This window comes from Oncorhynchus nerka, linkage group LG22, assembly GCF_034236695.1.
Source record: "Oncorhynchus nerka isolate Pitt River linkage group LG22, Oner_Uvic_2.0, whole genome shotgun sequence".
NCBI lineage: Eukaryota > Metazoa > Chordata > Actinopteri > Salmoniformes > Salmonidae > Oncorhynchus > Oncorhynchus nerka.
In genome coordinates, this window is record NC_088417.1 from 32,578,602 (window position 1) to 32,601,330 (window position 22,729).

At 45.9% G+C, this 22,729-nt stretch overlaps 1 protein-coding gene across 1 annotated transcript in view; it reads left to right on the plus strand.

Moving 5' to 3' along the window:
• LOC115105109 (zinc finger protein 438-like) overlaps positions 1–22,729 on the plus strand; it is a 93,104-nt gene that overhangs the window by 68,960 nt on the left and 1,415 nt on the right. Inside the window, 5 exon segments of the mRNA XM_065007131.1 lie at positions 9,624–9,711; positions 10,043–12,811; positions 13,925–15,829; positions 20,407–20,575; positions 20,578–22,729. The exon segment at positions 20,578–22,729 is cut by the window's right edge and continues 1,415 nt beyond it. Of these exon segments, the coding sequence (XP_064863203.1) occupies positions 13,953–15,829; positions 20,407–20,575; positions 20,578–21,003 (2,472 nt within the window). The 5' untranslated portion in view covers positions 9,624–9,711; positions 10,043–12,811; positions 13,925–13,952 and the 3' untranslated portion in view covers positions 21,004–22,729.

Consider the following 22,729-nt stretch of genomic DNA (forward strand, 5'->3'; position numbering starts at 1 on the left):
TCCCCCTCAAGCCGATACCACAACAGCCCTTAACCTCTAGCGATGAGCAATCCCGTATCCGGGAGCGTAATCATAGCCTCAAGTACATTACCATAACGCAACGTTTCCTATTCATGAAAATCGCAAATTAAATGAAATAAATATATTCAAACACAAGCTTAGCCTTTTGTTAACAACACTGTCATCTCAGATTTTCAAAATATGCGTTACAGCCAACGCTAGACAAGCATTTGTGTAAGTTTAGCATGCCATAATGCTATGCTAGGTTGTGCTGGCATCAGGCAACATTTTCACAAAAATAAGAAAAGCAACCAAATTAAATCATTTACCTTTGAAGAACTTCAGATGCTTTCACTCAGGAGACTCCCAGTTAGATAGCAAATGTTCCTTTTTTCCAAAAATAATATTTTTGTAGGTGAAAAACGTCACGTTTGTTCATCCTGCTTGGCTGAGAAATTGACAGAAAAATCATAATAAATAATAAAACTATAATGCATTAGCATAACGCAACTTTTTCTATTCATGAAAATCTCAAATGAAATGAAATAAATATATTGAAACACAAGCTTAGCCTTTTGTTAACAACACTGTCATCTCAGATTTTCAAAATATGCTTTTCAACCAAAGCTACACAAGCATTTGTGTAAGAGTATCGATAGCCTAGCATAGCATTAAGCCTAGCATTCAGCAGGCAACATTTTCACAAAAACAAGAAAAGCTTTCAAATAAAATAATTTACCTTTTGAAGAACTTCGGATGTTTTCAATGAGGAGACTCAGTTAGATAGCAAATGTTCATTTTTCCCAAAATATTATTTGTGTAGGAGAAATCGCTCCGTTTTGTTCATCACTTTTGGCTAAGAAAAAAAAACGAAAATTCATTCACTACAACGCCGAACTTTTTTAACTCCAAATTAACTCCATAATATCGACAGAAACATGGCAAACGTTGTTTAGAATCATCCTCAAGGTGTTTTTCACATATCTATTCGATGATAAATCCTTCGTGGCAGTTGGGTTTCTCCTCAGTAGCAAACGGAAAAGTACTTACAGCTGGAGATTACGCAATAATTGCAACGGAGGACACCAAGCGGCCACCTGGTAAATGTAGTCTCTTAGGGTCAATCTTCCAATGATATGATGATATGCCTACAAATACGTCACAATGCTGCAGACACCTTGGGGAAAACGTGGAAAAGGTAAGCTGACTCCTAGCTCCTCCACAGCCATATAAGGAGTCATTGCCATGAGGCGGTTTCAAAAAATGCGGCACTTCCTGATTGTATTTTTATCTGTTTTTTTTACTGTAACATCAGTTCTGTGGCACTCACAGACAATATCTTTGCAGTTTTGGAAACGTCAGAGTGTTTTCATTCCAAAGCTGTCACTTATATGAATAGTCGAGCATCTTTTCGTGACAAAATATCTTGTTTAAAAAAGGGAACGTTTTTCATCCAAAAATTAAGAGTGCCCCCTATATCGAATAAGTTAAAGAACTACACTGGACTTTATGCAAACTGGAAACCACATATCCTGAGGCCGCATTTATTGTAGCTGGGGATTATAACAAAGTGAATTTGAGGAAAACACTACTGTTCCACCAACACATTGACGTAGGGCAGTATTTGGATGACAAACGTGCCCAAAGTACACTGCCTGTTACTCATGCCCAGAAGCTAGGATATGCATATGCATGGTAGTATTGGATAGAAAACACTCTGCAGTTTCTAAAACTGTTAAAATAATGTCTGTGAGTATAACAGAACTGATATGGCAGGCGAAAACCCGGAGAAAATCCATCCAGGAAGTGGGATTTTTTTGATGTGAGTTGTTTTCCATTGAATGCCTATTGACTATGTTATGGGTTAGGGCCCAGATTGCAGTTCCTATGGCTTCCACTAGATGTCAAGTCTTTAGACATGCTTACAGGCTTGTATTTTGAAAAACGACGAGTAAAAATACCTTTTGGTCAGTGGACAGGGGAAGTATGCAGAGCTGGATTGGGCGTGTGACCATGAGCACGCCGTTCGTTGTTTTTCATTTCTATTGAAAATCCTATTGTGATTGATTATTTAGACAATAGACAACCTGAGGATTAATTATAAACATCGTTTGACATGTTTCGACTAATTTTACCGATACTATTAGGATGTATTCGTCTGCATGTTTTGACCGCCTTGGAGCCAGTAGATTACTGAACAAAACGTGCCAACAAAACAGGGTTATGTAACAGGGAGTCTTGTTAGTGCAACCATATGAAGATCATCAAAGGTAAGTGATTAATTTTATCACTATTTCTGACTTTTGTGACTCCTCTACTTGGCTGGAAAATGTTTGTATGCTTTTGTAAGCGGGACGCTGTCCTCAGATAATCGCATGTCGTGCTTAAAAGGTAAAGCCTTTTTGAAATCTGACAAAGCGGCTCGATTAACAAGAAGTTCATCTTTAAATCGATGTTTGACACTTGTATATTTTATTTTGAATTTGGCACTCTGCAATTTCACCGGACGCTACTGTCCCACCTGCCCAGAAGATAATACTCGCACTGATAAAACATTGGACCATAGACCATAACTCAACTTTTTGAAATGCCTACAAGGCCCTCCCTTTGGCAAATCTGATCACAACTCTGTTTTTCTCCACCCTTCCTATAGGCAGAAACTCAAATAGGAAGTACCCGTGCTAAGGTGTATTCAATCAACACTGGCCTGACCATTCGGAATCCGTGCTTCCAGATTATTTTGATCACGCGGACTGAGATATGTTCCGGGTAGCCTCTGATAATAACATAGACGGTGACTGAGTTCATCGGGAAGTGTATAGGGGATGTTGTTCCTACTGTGACTATTAAAACCTACCCAAACCAGAAACCGTGGATGGATGGCAGCATTCGTGCAAAACTGAATGTGTGAACCACCGCATTTAACCATCGCAATGTGACTGGGAAAATGGCCAAATACAAAACAGTGTAGTTATTCCCTCCATATGGCAATCAAACAGGCAAAACGTCAGTACAAAGTGGAGTCGCAATTCAACGGCTCAGACACAAGACGTATGTGGTAGGGTCTACAGACAATCAGACAAAGTGAAAACCAGCCACGTCGCGGACACCGACGTCTTGTTTCCGAACAAGCTAAACCCCTTCGCCCGCTTTGAGGATAACACAGTGCCACCGACACGGCCCGCTACCAAAGACTGTGGGCTCTCCTCTGTGGCTGACGTGAGTAAGAGAATTGAGCTTGTTAACCCTTGCAAAGCTGCCGGCCCAGCGGCATCCTTAGCCACGTCCTCAGAGCATGTGCAGACCAGCTGGCTGGAGTGTTTACGGACGTATTCAATCTTTCTCTATCCCAGTCTGCTGTCCCCACTTGCTTCAAGTCCACCATTGTTCCTGTACCCAAGAAAGCAAAGGTAATTGAACTAAATTACTATCGCCCCGTAGCACTTCTGTCATCATGAAGTGCTTTGAGAGGCTAGTTAAGGATCATATCACCTCTCCTTACCTGACAACCTAGACCCACTTCAATTTGCTTACCGCCCCAATAGATCCACAGACGAGAAGGTGGAAAGCTTCAAGTTCCTCAGCCTACACATCACTGACGATTTTGATATGCTCCACCCACACAGACAGTGTGGTGAAGAAGGCGCAACAGCGCCTCTTCAACCTCAGGAGGCTGAAGAAATTTGGCCCCTAAAACCCTCACAAACTTTTACAGGTGCACCTGTAAGGCTGTATCACCGCCTGGTATGGCAACTGCACCACCCGCAACTGCAGGGCTCTCCAGAGGTTGGTGCAGTCTGCCCAACGCATGACCGGGGGCAAGCTACCTGCCCTCCAGGACACCTACAGCGCCAAATGTCACAGGAAGGCCAAAAATATCATCGAGGACATCAACCACCCGAGCCACAGCCTGTTCACCTCGCTATCATCCAGAAGGCAAGGTCAGTACAGGTGCATCAAAGCTGGGACCGAGAGTCTGAAAAACAGCTTCTATCTTAAGGCCATCAGACTGTTAAATAGCCATCACTAGCCGGCATCCATCCGGTTACGCAACCCTGCACCTTAGAGGCTGCTGACCTAGATACATAGACTTGGAATCACTGGCCACTTTAATAATGTTTAAATAATGTTTACATACTGCTTTACTCATCTCATATGTATATACTGTATTCTGCTGTATTTTTGTCATCTAATATTTATATATTTCTTAATTCCATTATTTTACTTTTAGACTTGAGTGTATTTTTTTATTTATTTTTTATTTTTTTATTTCACCTTTATTTAACCAGGTAGGCTAGTTGAGAACAAGTTCTCATTTGCAACTGCGACCTGGCCAAGATAAAGCATAGCAGTGTGAACAGACAACACAGAGTTACACATGGAGTAAGCAATTAACAAGTCAATAACACAGTAGAAAAAAATGGGCAGTCTATATACAATGTGTGCAAAAGGCATGAGGAGGTAGGCGAATAATACAATTTTGCAGATTAACACTGGGGTGATAAATGATCAGATGGTCATGTACAGGTAGAGATATTGGTGTGCAAAAGAGCAGAAAAGTAAATAAATAAATAAAAAAAAAAAAAACAGTATAAAAACAGTATGGGGATGAGGTAGGTGAAAATGGGTGGGCTATTTACCAATAGACTATGTACAGCTGCAGCGATCGGTTAGCTGCTCGGATAGCTGATGTTTGAAGTTGGTGAGGGAGATAAAAGTCTCCAACTTCAGCGATTTTTGCAGTTCATTCCAGTCACAGGCAGCAGAGTACTGGAACGAAAGGCGGCCAAATGAGGTGTTGGCTTTAGGGATGATCAGTGAGATACACCTGCTGGAGCGTGTGCTACGGATGGGTGTTGCCATCGTGACCAGTGAACTGAGATAAGGCGGAGCTTTACCTAGCATGGACTTGTAGATGACCTGGAGCCAGTGGGTCTGGCGACGAATATGTAGCGAGGGCCAGCCGACTAGAGCATACAAGTCGCAGTGGTGGGTGGTATAAGGTGCTTTGGTGACAAAACGGATGGCACTATGATAGACTGCATCCAGTTTGCTGAGTAGAGTGTTGGAAGCCATTTTGTAGATGACATCGCGAAATCGAGGATCGGTAGGATAGTCAGTTTTACTAGGGTAAGCTTGGCGGCGTGAGTGAAGGAGGCTTTGTTGCGGAATAGAAAGCCGACTCTAGATTTGATTTTCGATTGGAGATGTTTGATGTGAGTCTGGAAGGAGAGTTTGCAGTCTAGCCAGACACCTAGGTACTTATAGATGTCCACATATTCAAGGTCGGAACCATCCAGGGTGGTGATGCTAGTCGGGCATGCGGGTGCAGGCAGCGATCGGTTGAAAAGCATGCATTTGGTTTTACTCGCGTTTAAGAGCAGTTGGAGGCCACGGAAGGAGTGCTGTATGGCATTGAAGCTCGTTTGGAGGTTAGATAGCACAGTGTCCAATGACGGGCCGAAAGTATATAGAATGGTGTCGTCTGCGTAGAGGTGGATCAGGGAATCGCCCGCAGCAAGAGCAACATCATTGATATATACAGAGAAAAGAGTCGGCCCGAGAATTGAACCCTGTGGCACCCCCATAGAGACTGCCAGAGGACCGGACAGCATGCCCTCCGATTTGACACACTGAACTCTGTCTGCAAAGTAATTGGTGAACCAGGCAAGGCAGTCATCCGAGAAACCGAGGCTATTGAATCTGCCGATAAGAATATGGTGATTGACAGAGTCGAAAGCCTTGGCGAGGTCGATGAAGACGGCTGCACAGTACTGTCTTTTATCGATAGCGGTTATGATATCGTTTAGTACCTTGAGCGTGGCTGAGGTGCACCCGTGACCGGCTCGGAAACCAGATTGCACAGCGGAGAAGGTACGGTGGGATTCGAGATGGTCAGTGACCTGTTTGTTGACTTGGCTTTCGAAGACCTTAGATAGGCAGGGCAGGATGGATATAGGTCTATAGCAGTTTGGGTCCAGGGTGTCTCCCCCTTTGAAGAGGGGGATGACTGCGGCAGCTTTCCAATCCTTGGGGATCTCAGACGATATGAAAGAGAGGTTGAACAGGCTGGTAATAGGGGTTGCGACAATGGCGGCAGATAGTTTCAGAAATAGAGGGTCCAGATTGTCAAGCCCAGCTGATTTGTACGGGTCTAGGTTTTGCAGCTCTTTCAGAACATCTGCTATCTGGATTTGGGTAAAGGAGAACCTGGAGAGGCTTGGGCGAGGAGCTGCGGGGGGGGCGGAGCTGTTGGCCGAGGTTGGAGTAGCCAGGCGGAAGGCATATTGTTGTGAATTGTTAGATATTACTGCACTGTTGGAGCTAGGACACAAGCATTTTGCTACACCTGCAATAACATCTGCTAAAAATATGTATGTGACCAGTAAAATTTGATTTGATTTGAAATGGCACCCTATTCCCTAGTGCACTACTTTTGACCAGAGCTCTATAGCGAAAGGGAACAGGTAAAAGTTTAGTGTGGAACACAGTAAGATGCACTATTGTAAAGTGGCTGTTCCACTGGATGTCTTAAGGTGAACGCACCAATTTGTAAGTCGCTCTGGATAAGAGCGTCTGCTAAATGACTTAAATGTAAATGTAAGATGACGAACACACACTTCCTTCTCCGTAACCCTCTGGGAATGTCTCATCCAAAAGGGTGTGTCCCAAAATAGCACCATATTTCCTTTACAGTGCACTACATTTGACCAGGGACCATAGGGCTCTGCTAAAAACTAGTGCCCTATACAGTATGGAAATAGGGTGCCATTTGGGACACATCCAAAAGAGCTGAGACAGGAGCGCTTGTGACCGTGTAGAGTTCCTATCTGACCTCTAACCCAGAGGTGACAGTGACATCACCTAGGCCCGGTGACAGACGGGGCCAAATATGTCTGTAGACTTCCGTAGAGTGATCATGCTGAAGGAGCCACCGTGGACAGAGAGGTAATTCATTTCCTGTGTTGAAGAGAAAGGCAGGATGCTGTAAACCAGCCAATCACCTTTGACCTGGCGTAGCTGTTGACGAGGCTGTGAGTGTGTGTCATTTCCATAACACTACCAGGGTTCTGTCACAGCTACACACGCGCTCGCTCCCACACACACGGCTTTGTGTGTGTATAGCTGTGACAGAACCCTGGTAGTGTTATGGATATGACATACACACTCACAGCCTCGTCAACAGCTACGCCAGGTCAAAGGTGATTGGCTGGTTTACAGCATTGTACCTTTCTCCTCCACTCTGTTCAACACAGGAAAGCTCTGTCCACGGTGGCTCCTTCCGACAGAATTATCACTCTACGGAAGTCTACAGCCATATTTGTCCTGAGAATGTTGTAAAAAAAAATTGCATACAGAGGTCGGCATACACTGATCTGATTTTTAGCACAAAGTAGCCAGAATATCCCGTCTTTACTACTGTAACAATTAAAGGTAGGCTCAGCGATATGACTTAGATGCAGAAAGGAAACAGCATAGAGGGTCAATTTCTGCAACAACTAAGTGCGTTAAAGCAGAAGGCTCAACTTCTCAGCTGTTTTGGTCCCTTGGCTACCTTGCTGTAACAGAGTGACGCCAACCAATGCACATGCACAGATACTGTGTGTGACTGTGTGAGAGCCAAGTGTTGCATCTCTCTCATACCAATATCTGCGGTACTTCTCATGGTAATGTCATTTAGGTGAATCTACATTTAAGCAAGATTTTGCTTCATTAACAAATTAGCTGAATGGCATCCTTGCTAGTTTTTGGGGGAAATCTGAACGCTGACAAACACACAAACAAACACTATTTTTTTTGTTCCCTTTGAGATGGATATTGATTGATCCACATCCCTATTTAGAGCCAAGCGGCTAGATCGTAATTGGAATTGATTTCTTTCATTGATCTGTTCAGGACAGGTGCCAGCTAACGTCATACGGTGTTGTGCTTCTGTTCCTGTGTGTCCACTCTGCGTGGTGCTGAATACCATGGGCTTGCGTCCCAAATGGCACCCTATTGCATATGTGGCGCACTACTTTTGATGCAAAGTATATTGAAAGCAGCTGCTTCCACACAGGTGTGGTTCCTGAGTTAAGGAAGAAATGAACATCCCATCCCATGGGTAGTGTCGTGTATAAAAAGGCCCAGTTGCCTGTTATTTTGGCTACCATGTCTAGAAGAAATCATCAAATGCGACACTTTGTTGGTGTTTCCTTTATTTGAGCAGTTACCTGTATGTGTACTGTATATAGGGAATAGGGTGCCATTTGGGACACTCAGTATGTTCTGCCCTCCCCCACTGCACTACACCTCTGTGGTCTGTCTTGTAAGAGTTAAAGCTGAAGAACTCCGTCCTCCTTTCTTCCTCCCCATGCGGTCGCTACCTCCTTGTTCCCTCCCTCCCTCCCTCCATCTGCTCTGGGATAAAACAAGTAGTTCTGCAAACACTGATTTTAATTTCCCCCCTGACCGACCCTGCGCTCCTCAGAGAGACGGCAGAGATCCTGCTCTACACACACACACAGACACACCTCAATGTCCCGGACGAATCCCTAACCTCCACAGGAGAAATTAGTGTTTAGTACGCATGTAGGAAAAAGCACAGATGCATCTTTTTGAGTGCACTCACGACACAAACAAATATGGAATGATCTGATTCCTTCCCACTTGGTGGATACGTAGAATGCAGCTCTGTGTTTTGATATTGAAATGGCATGTGCAGTCAGATCGGTTTTAGTGTAGATAATTCCTGATACCTAGTGTACACACTCATACTAAATACCACACAGGTCCTAATATAATTGAGGGTCTGGTACCACAGACACTCGGAGAGCTTTTGTAGAGGAGAGTACCGTGATTATGGAAAGGAGGCTGGGAACATGCTCGCTGGACATGGCACCCCCCTCCCGCATCCTGCCCTTATCTAGCAGAGATCCAGAGCTTTCATCCTGGCTAAGACCTGGGGGAGGTTGGCCTGGCCTCCACTGGGCCGGCTGCTGCTGTTGTTCCCCCCCTTCCCTCTCCCCCTGACCCTCCATTCCAGACCCCCCTCCGTCCTCCACCCGTCCTCCTCCAGCCTGTGTCTACATCCCAACTGGCATCTTATTCCCTATATAGTGCACTACTTTTGACCAGACAATAGTAGTGCACTATGTATGGAATACGGTGGGACTTGGGATGCAGCTCTTATCTTTCAGCCCCAGATGAGCACTCTCACCTACAGGCGGGATTACATGTCTCTCACCAGGCCTGTCTCTTTGTGTGGTTGCTGTACGGCTCTCTCCCTGTAAGTCCTCCTGCTGTTTGAAGGTTCTGTTTGTTCTAGCTCTGCGTGAAGCACCAGGTTTTCTTGATAGATTTTTTTTTTTTTACTATGAAAAGAAGCAGAGAATCAAGAGAAGCCTCCTCTCTCTTTATTCCACTGACTGAGACAAGACCAGCACTGCTCCATCTGCTTCATCTAATCTTATTCATTGTGATCTAATAGGAAAAGCTGATCCTAAGTCAGCACTCCTATTCTGAGACGCTCCATACACACTACCCCTATTTATCGGTTGCCTTGTGGATGAAGATAGAATTAACACAATTCAGTTAATTTCATTCTCTGTAATTTCTTGTACTGTTTGTTCTTGTTTATTCAGGACCTCTGCCTTGGGACAGAGCCATGACCAGTCTGGAGCCAGACAGAAGACTGGACTCCACACTCTGACTGAAACCTTCAAGCACAAAGTAAGTCGGGCCAAAACCATAACACGATCAAGGGCCAAAACAGTGGAGAGAGCGAGAGGAAATGCATAATCCTAGACCACAACATTGTGCTTGATATGCCCGTTCTTAACTGGGTTGTCATTACAACAAATTATAGGCCTATGTTCCCACATGTCAACCAATCAGGAAGACATCAGATCAGCGGCCGGTCTGTGTATTGTTTGGGCGACTGGCTGCTGTCCCTGTCTGGTTGTGTCTCAAACGACAACCTATTCCCTATATATTGCAATACTTTTGACCAGGGCTCATTTGGAGCTCATTGGGGATTCAGCCTCTGTCTATCTGTCTGCAGCACAACCATGCTTACATGACCCATTGACCGCTGGGCCTTATCCATCCACCATCCATCTGATCCATCCGGCCTCCTCAGCACATTCCATTCCACGCGGATGGATACGTCAAGTGAACCGGTCCGACTAGAGCACTGCCATGGCCCTACCGTAACCCTGGCGACCTGGCTGTTAACGTAAACACCAGGCCTGACCTTTCACCTCTCGGCCTTACCTACTTATCTGGGTAACCCTGGGAAGGTCTGGCCCAGTCGACATAGCCACGGTTTCCTGGAATTTCCGTCTCGCTTTCTGTTTATCTGTCTGTCTCTCTCACTCTCTATATATTCGTCTACTGCCAGGGAAGCCCTGTCCATCTGTCCTCAGCCCATCCCTGACCCCTGAACCCTGGTAGATTTTGAAGCCTTGCACTAGATTAAGTGTCTCCGTTTGTGACCTCATGTTCCCCTTGAGACTTGGGTAGCGACGTCTCTACGGGGAAAGACGAGGAATATGATGATGCTGATGTAGAAAGCTTGTTAAATACAAAAGTAGTATATTGAAGTTAATTCATACAGTATAAACACATTATCAGATAAAACACATTTGCCAGCAATCCATTTATTTGTATGTCAAGAGTCATACTCATGTTGCTAACCTGCCCTGTATGAACATTGTTCTCATCCTTGTATGTGTGCTCACGTAATCAAAATGCCCTCCAAAGGAATGACAACCGCAGAAACAACAACCACGAAGCTGTCATATGAGCCCATGTTGGGAGGAGCAGTCAGAAATCTGTGGGGTGGGATTCATGTTGGTATAACTCCTCCTGCTTTCTCGCTCCAGTTAACCCCACCAGCTTGCCTCTGGGCCGACCCGTGTTTGTCTGCTGCTGCTCAATGCTGTGCTCATGTCATTATCATCCGACGCAGGTGTGCAGGGGAGACCCACCTAATGCACTACTATATCACCACCCCCTAATTCACAATACACTACCCCCTGATTCACAATACACTACCCCCAATTCACCACTACACCACCATACTAATACCCCCTACCATGAACTGAGAGAGCGGACGATTTGTTACAGGGATTTACTGCCTATTCACTGTCTTTCTCTCTCTCACCCTCTGTTTTTCTCTACATTTTTCCATTTCTTTCTTGCTTGCTCTCTTTCTTTCTCATCATCTGCGTAGCAATAATGTAATTGACACTGGGGACCTCAACAGTGAGGCCCCTCCCCCCAGGGCAGGTCGACATGTGGCTAATGGGGGGAGGAGGGAGGGTTTTTGGCATCCTCATTCTGCAGATAGGGACGCACACTGAGGAGAATCCCTATACGAGAGAGAGAGAGAGAGAGAGAGAGGGGCCTGAAGAAAGGCAGAAGAGGAGAAGAAATTAGGTAGTTATTGAGGGGGGGGTGAGGAACAGGGTGCAAAGCAAGACATGGAAGGTAGAGAGGAGAGATGGAAGGAGGCAGTTCTTGTATTTAGATTTGAATCTTGAATTTGTGGTTTAAACATACACTGACTGGACAACAGGATGTAGCTAGCCTGAGGCTATAGTCTTCATCAACACCACTCCAGTCCTCCTGTCTGTCTGTACCACCAGTGCACTTCCTGTGGCAGCCCTGGGCCTGGTCTGGAAGGTCATCTGATGGGTTTTCTTAAAGCAGCACACTAGGGCTGCGTCTCAAATGGCACCCTATTCCTTATATAGTGCACTACTTTTGACTAGGGTCCATAGCACTGAGGTTCAAAAGAACTGACGACTGCGTCCAAGATGTCCGACCGTTGTTTTCAACGTAATCTACTTGCGTTTGCATATGCCGATTTTCATGCACCGTCTATATCCGGGTTGCATCCGGTTTACACGGCCCGACTTCACTTGCGCACTAGCACTCTACTAATTTTATTCTCCCTCATTCTCCATTCCGTCGTTGTCTTTGGTTCGCAAGACTGAGTGAGAACAATCTTTCCTGTGAGAAGTCATCAGTCTGATTCAAGCAGACAGCAGGCCCACACGCTGCCTGTGGTTGGTTGCTCGGCTTCGTCTCGGCAGCATAGCTTTCATAGTTCTATAAGGAGTTTTCGGGAGGGAAGGTGTGAGGCCCCACTCTCCTTTCTGTGGGGGGTAGGCTTGGTGTCAACAGACATCTTTGCTTTGTGCCAAACTGAGGGAGAGGGAATGGGGGAGAGTAAAGGGGTGAGTCTATCGTGCCCCCCTTTATAAACTCCCTCCCTTTTATTCCCTCCTTTTCTCTTGGGGTTCAACTGTAAACTCAGAGTTGATGGGAGGAAGGTTAGCCTGCCACTGTCAAAATCACTCTCACACGAACACACACACACACACACACACCATTTGAACCCCCTTCATGTCCTGGGAGCATCCTTGATATCCCACCTCACTACTCTACTGAACGCCTGGCCAAACAGCCAAACTCACAGTTGAATTGGAATCGACTATCCAAACAGAGGGGGAATATTTTCAGTTGCATGGAGTTAAGATGCTGTGTGGACACTGTATACATATTCTGCTCTCACTCAGAAATACTTCCAGGTGTTGAACAATGAGTCTTTGACTCTTTTTTTTTTTCTTGTTTCCCTCTTTTGAAATGAAAGCAACCTTTTGGTTCAGCCCATGTCCTTTGAAAGTCGATAGAATGGTTGGGTGTAGGTTACGTGGGAGAAATGATACTGTGAAATGTTTCCCATTTTATTTCAATCTAGAGCCTGGTGGTTATTCTGAATGTGGCTGGTATCTTGCACAGAACTTGGACACATTAACCCACGGTAAGGCTGGTATTGAAAGTTGGATACATTTTGGGGTGAAAATTCCAACTCCTGTCAAAATCATTAGTTTACAATCACGTCCAGTCGAAACATTCCGCTGTAATTATTTTTAAGCAGGTATTGTGGATATTTGTTATACTGAAATGGAACTACAGTACAGATGTCAAAAACCTCCAGATAAAGTTCATTCACCTTTTATTAAATAGTATTAACCATTTACCTGGACACCACTTAGTTTGTTCAACCCTTTCTTGGGATTTTTATCTTCGATGTCCAGAATTACAAGCCTACTTTAAAATCATAATCCCTGGTGTTGTACTGTGAAATATCATTACTCAGTATGGGACTGGGTAATGGGGGGGCTTTGTCAGTGAGGCTGTTTTAGCCCCACAGCCAGGGCCTTACTAATGCTGGTCAGGAGAGAATGAGGAGTGAATATCACACACACACACACACACACACACACACACACACACACACACAGAGAGAGAGAGTAACCCCTCTTAATGTGGTGGTAAAGCTCCTGCCGGTCTTGCCCTAGGGCCGCTTTCACACTCTACTGACTGATCCATCCAGGAAGTACGGGGGGCTACAGGGAGGGTGGTGGGAGGTACAGGGTGCACCCTGCCGAGCCACAATGGTAACCAGGCTGCACGCTGGGCCCAAATCAAAGGGGGCACTCCATCTGTTCCTGGGGGTAGATTGTGTGTGTGTGTGTGTGGGGGGGGGGGGGTTCAGTGTGCAGGTGGAACCACATGATACTAGTTATTGTGGAAGCCTTAGACATGTTTGTGTTAGTGACAACGTCTGCCTACCTCTGTCTGTTTCTCAACTCAGGATTTATCCCAATGGCACCCTATTCCCTAAATAGTGCACTACTTTTGACCAGAGCCCTATGGAACCTGGTCAAAAGTAGTGGGCCATATAGGGAATAGGGTGCCATTTGGGATTGCAGCCTGTTGTCTCATCTAGACTATGAACCGCTGTGTAACGACCCCATTAACAACACTAAGGTCAACCCTCCTGTTGAGAACATAATAATTGGGGACTGTGACCAAAAATGCTACGTTGGGGAATACTTCGCTAACTTGACTGTTGTTGTTGTATTGACAGACTGAGACAGGTCTTGGTCTAGACTTCCATGCCAGGCCAGATGATGAAGAGCCTCCAGTTCAGAAGCATCGCCCCCAAGGCCCCAGCAGCGGTGGTTCCCTCTCCAGCCGCCATCCTGTCCTGCCAGCACCCCTCCGCCCTCCCGGAGGCAGCCTCCACAGCCGTCAGCCCCAAGTCTATCCTGGTCCCGGCCCAGAACTATGCCCTGATGCAGGTGGCAGGGCAGGAGGGTACCTTCTCTCTGGTGGCCCTGCCGCCCTCCGTATCCCCTCAGTCGCCGCAGCAACAACAGCAGCAGCAACAGCCAATCCAGAAGAACCTGAAGCTGCCCATCCCCAGGTACCAGCCAATGAGGACCAAGAACACCCAGGAGAAGGTCAAATCAGCCACGCCCACCGCCGGTGGCAGCGCCAGGGGGGTGAGGACACCCACCAAGGTTGCATTGACAACCCGGGACCATCGGTCAATAGCAGCCATAAAGAAGAAGTTGTCATTGGCTGAGCCCAAGGAGGAGCCATCAGAACAGGTCATACTGATCGACGACTCAGCCTCCTCTGAGCTCTCCGCCCTCACAGCCCTGCTCCCAGACAACGCCATGCTCTACAATGGCTCTCCGCTGGAGCGAATAGCAGTGGTGGACACCACCCCCGACCACCGGTCCACTCCTGCCCACGCTCCCGGCCCTGTCACCAGCATGCTGCAGAACCTCCACTACCCATCTGGTGGCATTACTAAAAGTTCCCCGGTCGAACCATCACAGGATGAGAGCAGCGGTAAGGTTGCTATCAGGCCGTGCCAACCCAAGCCTGTAGCCCAACAGCCCCATCCACAGCCAGCTAGTAGCAGCATCACTGTCCTCTCTCCAGCCATCTTCAGCAAAGCTGTCCAGATCATCCCATCCCCACCCAACGGCAAGCTGCCCATCCTGCCCTACTCCATGATGAAAAGCACCCTCATACCCGCCTCCAAACTCAACCTCAATGCCATGTCCCCCAAGAAGGCTTTCCCTAGCCAGCCTGACCTCTCCCCTTATTCCTCTGATCCCCAGTCCAAGACCCCGGAGACTGCTGAGGCCCTATGTCAGAACCACATGCCAAACTCCCTGCTGCAGAGCCAGCCTCAGGCCAAGACCACAGGCGCCCTATCGCTGCTGGGAACGCTACAGATCCAGAAACCATCAGGCAAGAAGAGGGGGAGGAAGAGGAAGACAATGGAGGACATTCTGGCCTTTGAGGCGAGGAAGAAGAGGTCCTTGTCATTCTTTCGGAGGAGGGTGCCAGAGAAGCCTTCTGTCTCAGCTGTCATCTCCTCCCCGCTGTCTAAACAGCAGAGGGAGGTGGACATCTCTAAGAAGTACCGCAGCATCAGACCCAAGCCTCACCACATGCTGCTGATGGAGACTGTACCCCAGCTGGTCAGCCTGCCCTCCTTCACCTCCTCTGACAGCCTGGATTCAGAGCTCCTCGTGGGGCATCAGCTCTCTGCCGAGGTCCTGGAGCCCGGTCCTCCCCAGCCCCAGCCAGCCTCTACCCCGCTATACCTGAAAGGGGGCCCTTCTCATAGGGTCTACCTGGGCAGTAGCCAGCCCCTCCACCGCTGCCCCACCTGCAGCCGCTGCTTCCAGTTCAAACACCACCTCCAGAGCCATATGAACAGCCACACCAACAGCAGGCCTTACCTGTGTCCTGTGTGTCGTAAGGCCTATGCTCACTCTGGCTCCCTCAGCACCCACATGAAGCTGCATCACTCTGACGGGAGACCGCGGCGGACGCTTCGCTGTGACTTCTGTGAGAAGGCGTTTGGCTACGTGGGTGTGTACTTCGGCCATTTGAGGGAGGTGCATAAGGTGATCCTGACCGTGGAGCCGTCCGTCAGCCAGCATGAAGACGACGTGCCTGTGGAGGGGTGGGTACCTAAATATTCAGCATTATTAGCAGTACCTACATACTGTTAGGAATTGAAAACCAGTCAACGTGTCGAGAAATGCTAGATGCATAAAGTAAGGTGAACAATGTAATAGAACAGATGTAGACAGACGTGTTCCTCTAAGAGGTTTGCAGAAAATCTCACCCCCTCCAGCGGGGAGAGCAAACCTAAATACTCCTTATCTGTTGGTTGTCTCATCCTTCCCTGTCCTGAGTCAAAACATTCAATCAAGGCTGAGACCTAGAGGTTGAATAGACTATACATTTGAAATGTCTTAATTGCTTAAGGACACCCATGGCCCATTTTTTATTTTGTGGCTCAAGGGCCCAGATCTCAGTTACTAAGACCTGCTTTGTGGTGACCTCTGGCCTTAGAGGGTACTTGGAGGCCAAATTCCGATAGGGAATAATCAGCAGAATATCTTAACAATACTGGTATATTTATCTCATCAATAGGACTCTTGAGTCTTGACGTTTGGTCACTGTGACCATTGAATGTCTTAGAACAGTGGTTCCCAAACTTTTTATAGTCTCTTCAAACATTCAACCTCCAGCTGCGCACCCCCTCTAGCACCAGGGTCAGCACACTCTCAAATGTTGTTTTTTGCCGTCGTTGTAAGCCTGCCACACACACACTATACGATACATGTATTACATTTATAACTTAATGAGTTTTTGTCACAACCCGGCTCGTGGGAAGTGACAAAGAGCTCTTATAGGACCAGGGCACAAATAATAATAATCAATCATTTTGCTCTTTATTTAGCCATCTTACATATAAAACTTTTTTGTTAATTGAAAATTGTGAATAACTCACAACAGGTTAATGAGACGGGTGTGCTTGAAAAGATGCACATAACTCTGCAGTGTTGGGTTGTGCCTGTATTTTGTTTTCATGCTAGTGAGGGCCAAGAATCCACTCTCCCATACAGTTGAAGTCTGAAGTTTACATACACTTAGGTTGAAGTCATTAAAACTCGTTTTTCAACAACTCCACAGACTTCTTGTTATCAGACTATAGTTTTGGCAAGTCGGTTAGGACATCTACTTTGTGCATGACACAAGTCATTTTTTCAACAATTGTTTAGACAGACAGATTATTTCACTTATAATTCACTGTATCACAATTCCAGTGGGTCAGAAGTTTACATACACTAAGTTGACTGTGCCTTTAAACATCTTGGAAAAGTCCAGAAAATGTCATGACTTTAGAAGCTTCTGATCTAAATCAATGAGATAATTGACATCATTTGAGTCAATTGGAGACGTACCTGTGGATGTATTTCAAGGCCTACCTTCAAACTCAGTGCCTCTTTGCTTGACATCATGGGAAAATCAAAAGAAATCAGAAATGGTTCTTCCTTGGGAGCAATTTCCAAACGCCTCAAGGTACCACGTTCATCTGTACAAACAATAGTATGCAAGTATTAACACCATGGGACCACACAGCCGTCATACTGCTCAGGAAAGAGACGTATTCTGATTCCTAGAGATGAACGTACTTTGGTGCGAAAAGTGCTAATCAATCCCAGAACAACAGCAAAGGACCTTGTGAAGATGCTGAAGGAAACGGGTACAAAAGTATCTATATCCACAGTAAAATGAGTCCTATATCGTCATAACCTGAAAGGCCGCTCCGCAAGGAAGAAGCCACTGCTCCAAAACCGCCATAAAAAAAGACAGACTACGGTTTGCAACTGCACATAGATCATACTTTTTGGAGAAATATCCTATGGTCTGATAAAACAAAAATAGAACTGTTTGGCCATAATGACCATCGTTATGTTTGGAGGAAAAAGGGGGGAACTTGCAAGCCAAAGAACACCATCCCAACCGTGAAGCACGGGGGTGGCAGCATCATGTTGTGGGGGTGTTTTGCTGCAGGAGGGACTAGTGCACTTCACAAAATAGATGGCATCATGAGGTAGGACAATTATGTGGATATATTGAAGCAACATCTCAAGACATCAGTCAGGAAGTTAAAGCTTTTGTTGCAAATGGGTCTTCCAAATGGACAATGACCTCAAGTTACTTTCAAAGTTGTGACAAAATAGCTAAAGGACAACAAAGTGTAGGTATTGGAGTGGCCATCACAAAGCTTTGACCTCAATCCTGTAGAAAATTTGTGGGCAGAACTGAAAAGGCGTGTGCTGTCAAGGAGGCCTACAAACCTCACTCGGTTACACCAGCTGTGTCAGGAGGATTGGGCCAAAATTCACTCAACTTATTGTGGGAAGGTTGTGGAAGGCTCCCCGAAATGTTTGACACAAGTTAAACAATTTAAAGGCAATGCTACCAAATACTAATTGAGTGTATGTAAACTTCTGACCCACTGGGAATATGATGAAAGAAATAAAAGCTGAAATAAATCATTCTCTACTATTATTCTGACATTTCACATTCTTAAAATAAAGTGGTGATCCCCTAACTGATCTAAGACAGGGAATTTTTACTAGGATTAAATGTCAGGAATTGTGAGAAACTGAGTTTAAATGTATTTGGCTAAGGTGTATGTAAACTTCCGACTTCAACTGTAGGTATGTGGTTGCAAAGTGCATCAGTGTCAGGATACTCTGAGCGCAGCCCAATCCATAAATCTGGCTGTGGATTCTGATTTAAATGACATTTTCACAGAACCGCTTGTTGCAATTTCGATGAGGCTCTCTTGTTCAGATATCGGTAAGTGGACTGGAGGCATGGCATGAAAGGGATAACAAATCCAGTTACTTGTGTTATCCATTTCAGGAAAGTACCTGCGTAATTGTGCACCAAACTCACTCAGGTGTTTCGCTATATCACATTTGACATTGTCCGTAAGCTTCTTCATTTGCACACAAAAATCATACAATGATGGAAAGACCTGTGTCTTATTAATCATAACCTCAGTTTTGTCCCGCATATTGAATATAGTTGCGGAGAGTCCCTGTAATCCTACATTCAGATCATTCAGACGAGAAAAAACATCACCCAAATCGGTGAGTCGTGTGAGAAACTCGTCATCATGAAAGCGGTCAGACAAGTGACAATTATAGTCCGTAAAGAAACTTTAAGCTCGTCTCTCACAAAAACAAAATACTTTGTCAATACTTTGCCTCTTGATAACCAGCACACTTCTGTATGTTGTAAAAGCGTTACATGGTTGCTGCCCATATTGCATGGTGCAGAAAATACACGAGAGTTCAGGGGCCTTGCTTTAACAAAGTTAACCATGTTCACTGTCGTGTCCAAAATGTCTTTCAAGCTGTCAGTCATTCCTTTGGCAGCAAGAGCCTCTCGGTGGATGCTGCAGTGTACCCAAGTAGCGTCGGGAGCAACTACTTGCACGCGCGTTACCACTCCACTATCTTTCCCTGTCATGGTTTTTGCGTGATCAGTACATATACCAACACATCTTGACCACCAAAGTCCTTATGATGTCACCAAGCCGTCCAGTACGTTCAAAATATCCTCTCCTGTTGTCCTGGTTTCCAGAAGAGGATGTCTTCCTTAATTGACCCCCCCCCCCCCCATGAACGTAACGGATATAAACCAGGAGCTGTGCCAGGCCCGCCACGTCTGTTGACTCATCCAACTGTAACGCATAGAATTCACTGGCTTTTATGCGAAGCAGTAATTGTTTCAAAACATCTCCTGCCATGTCACTGATGCATCGTGAAAGTGTTGTTTGATGAAGGCATTGTCTGTATAGTTGTTTGGGCCTTTTCCCCCAGCATTGTCCCACCCATTTCCGCGGCAGCAGGAAGAATTAAGTCCTCCACAATAGTATGGGGCTTGTCTGTCCTAGCCACTCGGGTAGCCCCTTCTTATTAATGCTATCTGTTGTATAAAAACATGTCTTACTACTCAAATGTCATCTTAATTCTCCCTCCAAAGACTCCCATGGCTTATTTTTCAAACTGTCATGTATTGTTTCTAAATGCCTGCGCAAGAGTGACAGTTTCATCGAGTTGTGAGATAGTACTTTTGCACATATAACACACTGTGGCTGAGGAAAGGCAATACTACCAATATAAGTGAACCCCAAATCAATGTCATCATATTTTCACCTCTTCGATGGTCCACCGTCCCGCTCTGTTGTTCGGTGCTTTCCCAGGTAAGGGGCAGTAGCTCTTCGGCGGCATCAGATTCACAACTGTCAGTGCCCATGCTGGCTGGGCTAACAACAAATGTAGAATTACTGATGCTAGCATTGGATGTGGTCATGGAAGCAGAACAACTTGTGTCTTCGACAGGTGCAGGAGTAGTACTGCTGGTAGTGGCAGTACTACCAGTAGAGCTGGTATGTGTCTCTATGGACGCGGGCCTTACTTTTTTTTTAACCATTTATCATTATCGAGCCAACGGCTACTCGGGTGAGGGGAAAAAAACTCACCCAAATGTATAGCCCTGTTGGAAAATATAAATGTTTGAAAAGAGAAATACCCCCGTTTTGGAATACCTGTCTTAGAATATTGTTAGCTTCTCAGCACATCAAAATAGAACGTTCTGGCCCTTCACTTTTCATAAAACACCAGTTCTTCCTCCCATCATATGTCTCCATGTTGTTCGTGTCTCCAGGGCCATGTCTTCAGACCTGGGGGACGAGCAGGGCCAGGAGGAGCGCGAGGACCCAGTGGAGCTCCAGATCAAGTGTAGCCGCTGTCAGGCCATCACCCCCACCTTCGCCGACATGAAGCTACACCTGCTCTATGTGCATGGGGAGGAGGTCCAGGTGCGCCTGCGGGACAGGGCTGGGGGGGTGGGAAGGTCACTGCGGGGGGCCGGGAGGCAGAGGATGAGCTGGTGAAACACGCCGCCCACTACTGGCGCCAGCTCAATGAGAAGAGGAACCTAGTCCGGTGTGGGAGCTGTGATGAAGAGTTCTTCTCCTTCTCCAAGCTGAAGCGTCATATCCTCTCCCACCACCAGGGGGGACCGGAGGATGATGGAGAGGGGGAGCCGACCGGCCCCTCAGCCTGGGGAGGGAGAGGGGTCCTGAGGCAGGGATTGGTGTTTAACTGTTTGCTGTGCAGCCAGGTCCTGGACAGTAAAGAGGAGGTGATGGAGCACTGGAGAGGCCACCACCACTGTGAGGAGACCCAGGTACTCTGGGAGGCCCTCGGCTCCTACTCGGGGGAAAGGGAGATAGACTCGCCCGACCACAGCACATGTTAACATGGCACTGGACACGTTCTAGGTCGTCTCTGTTGCAGTCACGCTGCACATCTCAGAATATTGACTTTACTTATTCCTTCTAGCCTCGAAGGAAGCAAATTGCCAGAACAGTGCATTTTAAAAGATTGATATATCATATCAACGTGGTTTCTGAGATGTAAAAAAAAACAATTCTCCAGGCATTGTGAGATCTTATAATCGGGGCAGGCTGACTACAATAGATATAACCTCGAACGTACCTACTATTTGTGTCTGTCTGAGCCGATCATGCGCTGTGTGCTGCTCTCAAACACACCCAGTTAGTCCCTATGCACACTATCCAGCCGACCCCAACCATGCAGTACATTTCCAGCTACTATGGTGGCTGGGTAACCACTAACCAGGCAAGTTCAGCTCACCTCAGTATGGTGAAAGGGTATTAGTCCATACAGAGGTCAGTTATCGCACAGTTTAGTTTGTTAGAGAATCCACTTGATACATTACAAATGATTATTTTGGTATTTTGTGGACTGCACTGTGTTTTGTGTTTTTGTGTTTATTTTTTTCTATGTTTTAATAGGATTGGGTTGTTTTGTATTGAATATGTACAGTATATACAGTACCAGTAAAACGTTTAGACACACCTACTCATTCAAGGGTTGTTCTTTATTTTGACTATTTTCTACATTGTAGAATAATAGTGAATACATCAAAACTATGAAATAACACATGGAATAATGTAGTAACCAAAAAAGTGTTAAACAAATCAAAATATGTTTTAGATTCTTTAAAGTAGCTACCCTTTGCCTTGATGACAGCTTTGCACTCACAACCAGCTTCATGAGGAATGCTTTTCCAACCTTCTTGAAGGAGTTCCCACATGCTGAGCACTTGTTGGCTGCTTTTACTTCACTCTGCAGTCCAACTCATCCCAAACCATCTCAATTTGGTTTAAGTCGGGTGATTGTGGAGGCCAGGTCATCTGACACAGCACTCCATCACTCTCCTTGGTAAAATAGCCCTTACACAGCCTGAAGGTCTGTTGGGTCATTGTCCTGTTGAAAAACAGATTATAGTCACACTAAGCCCAAACCAGATGGGATGGTGTATCGCTGTAGTGGCAATGCTGGTTAAGTGTGCCTTGAATTCTAAATAAATCAGACAGTGTCACCAGCAAAGCACCCCCACACCACCTCCTCCATGCTTCACGGTGGGAACCACACATTCGGAGATCATCCGTTCACCTACTCTGCGTCTCACAAAGACATGGCGGTTGGAACCAACAATCTAAAATCTGGACTTATCAGATTTCCACCGGTCTAATGTCCATTGCTCTGTTTTTCTTGGCCCATGCAAGTCTCTTCTTATTGGTGTCCTTTAGTAGTGGTTTCTTTGCAGCAATTCGACCATGAAGGCCTGATTCACGCAGTCTCTTCTGAACAGTTGATGTTGAGATGTGTCTGTTACTTGAACTCAACCATTTATTTGGGCTGCAATCCGAGGTGCAGTTAACTGTAATGACCTTATCCTCTGCAGCAGAGGTAACTCTGGGTCTTCCTTTCCTGTGGCGGTCCTCAAGAGAGCCAATTTCATCATAGTGCTTGATGGTTTTGCGACTACACTTGAAGAAACTTTCAAAATTCTTGAAATTGTCCAAATTGTCTGGCCTTCATGTCTTGATGAACTGTCATTGCTCTTGGCTTATTTGAGGTGTTCTTGCCATAATATGGACTTGGTCTTTTACCAA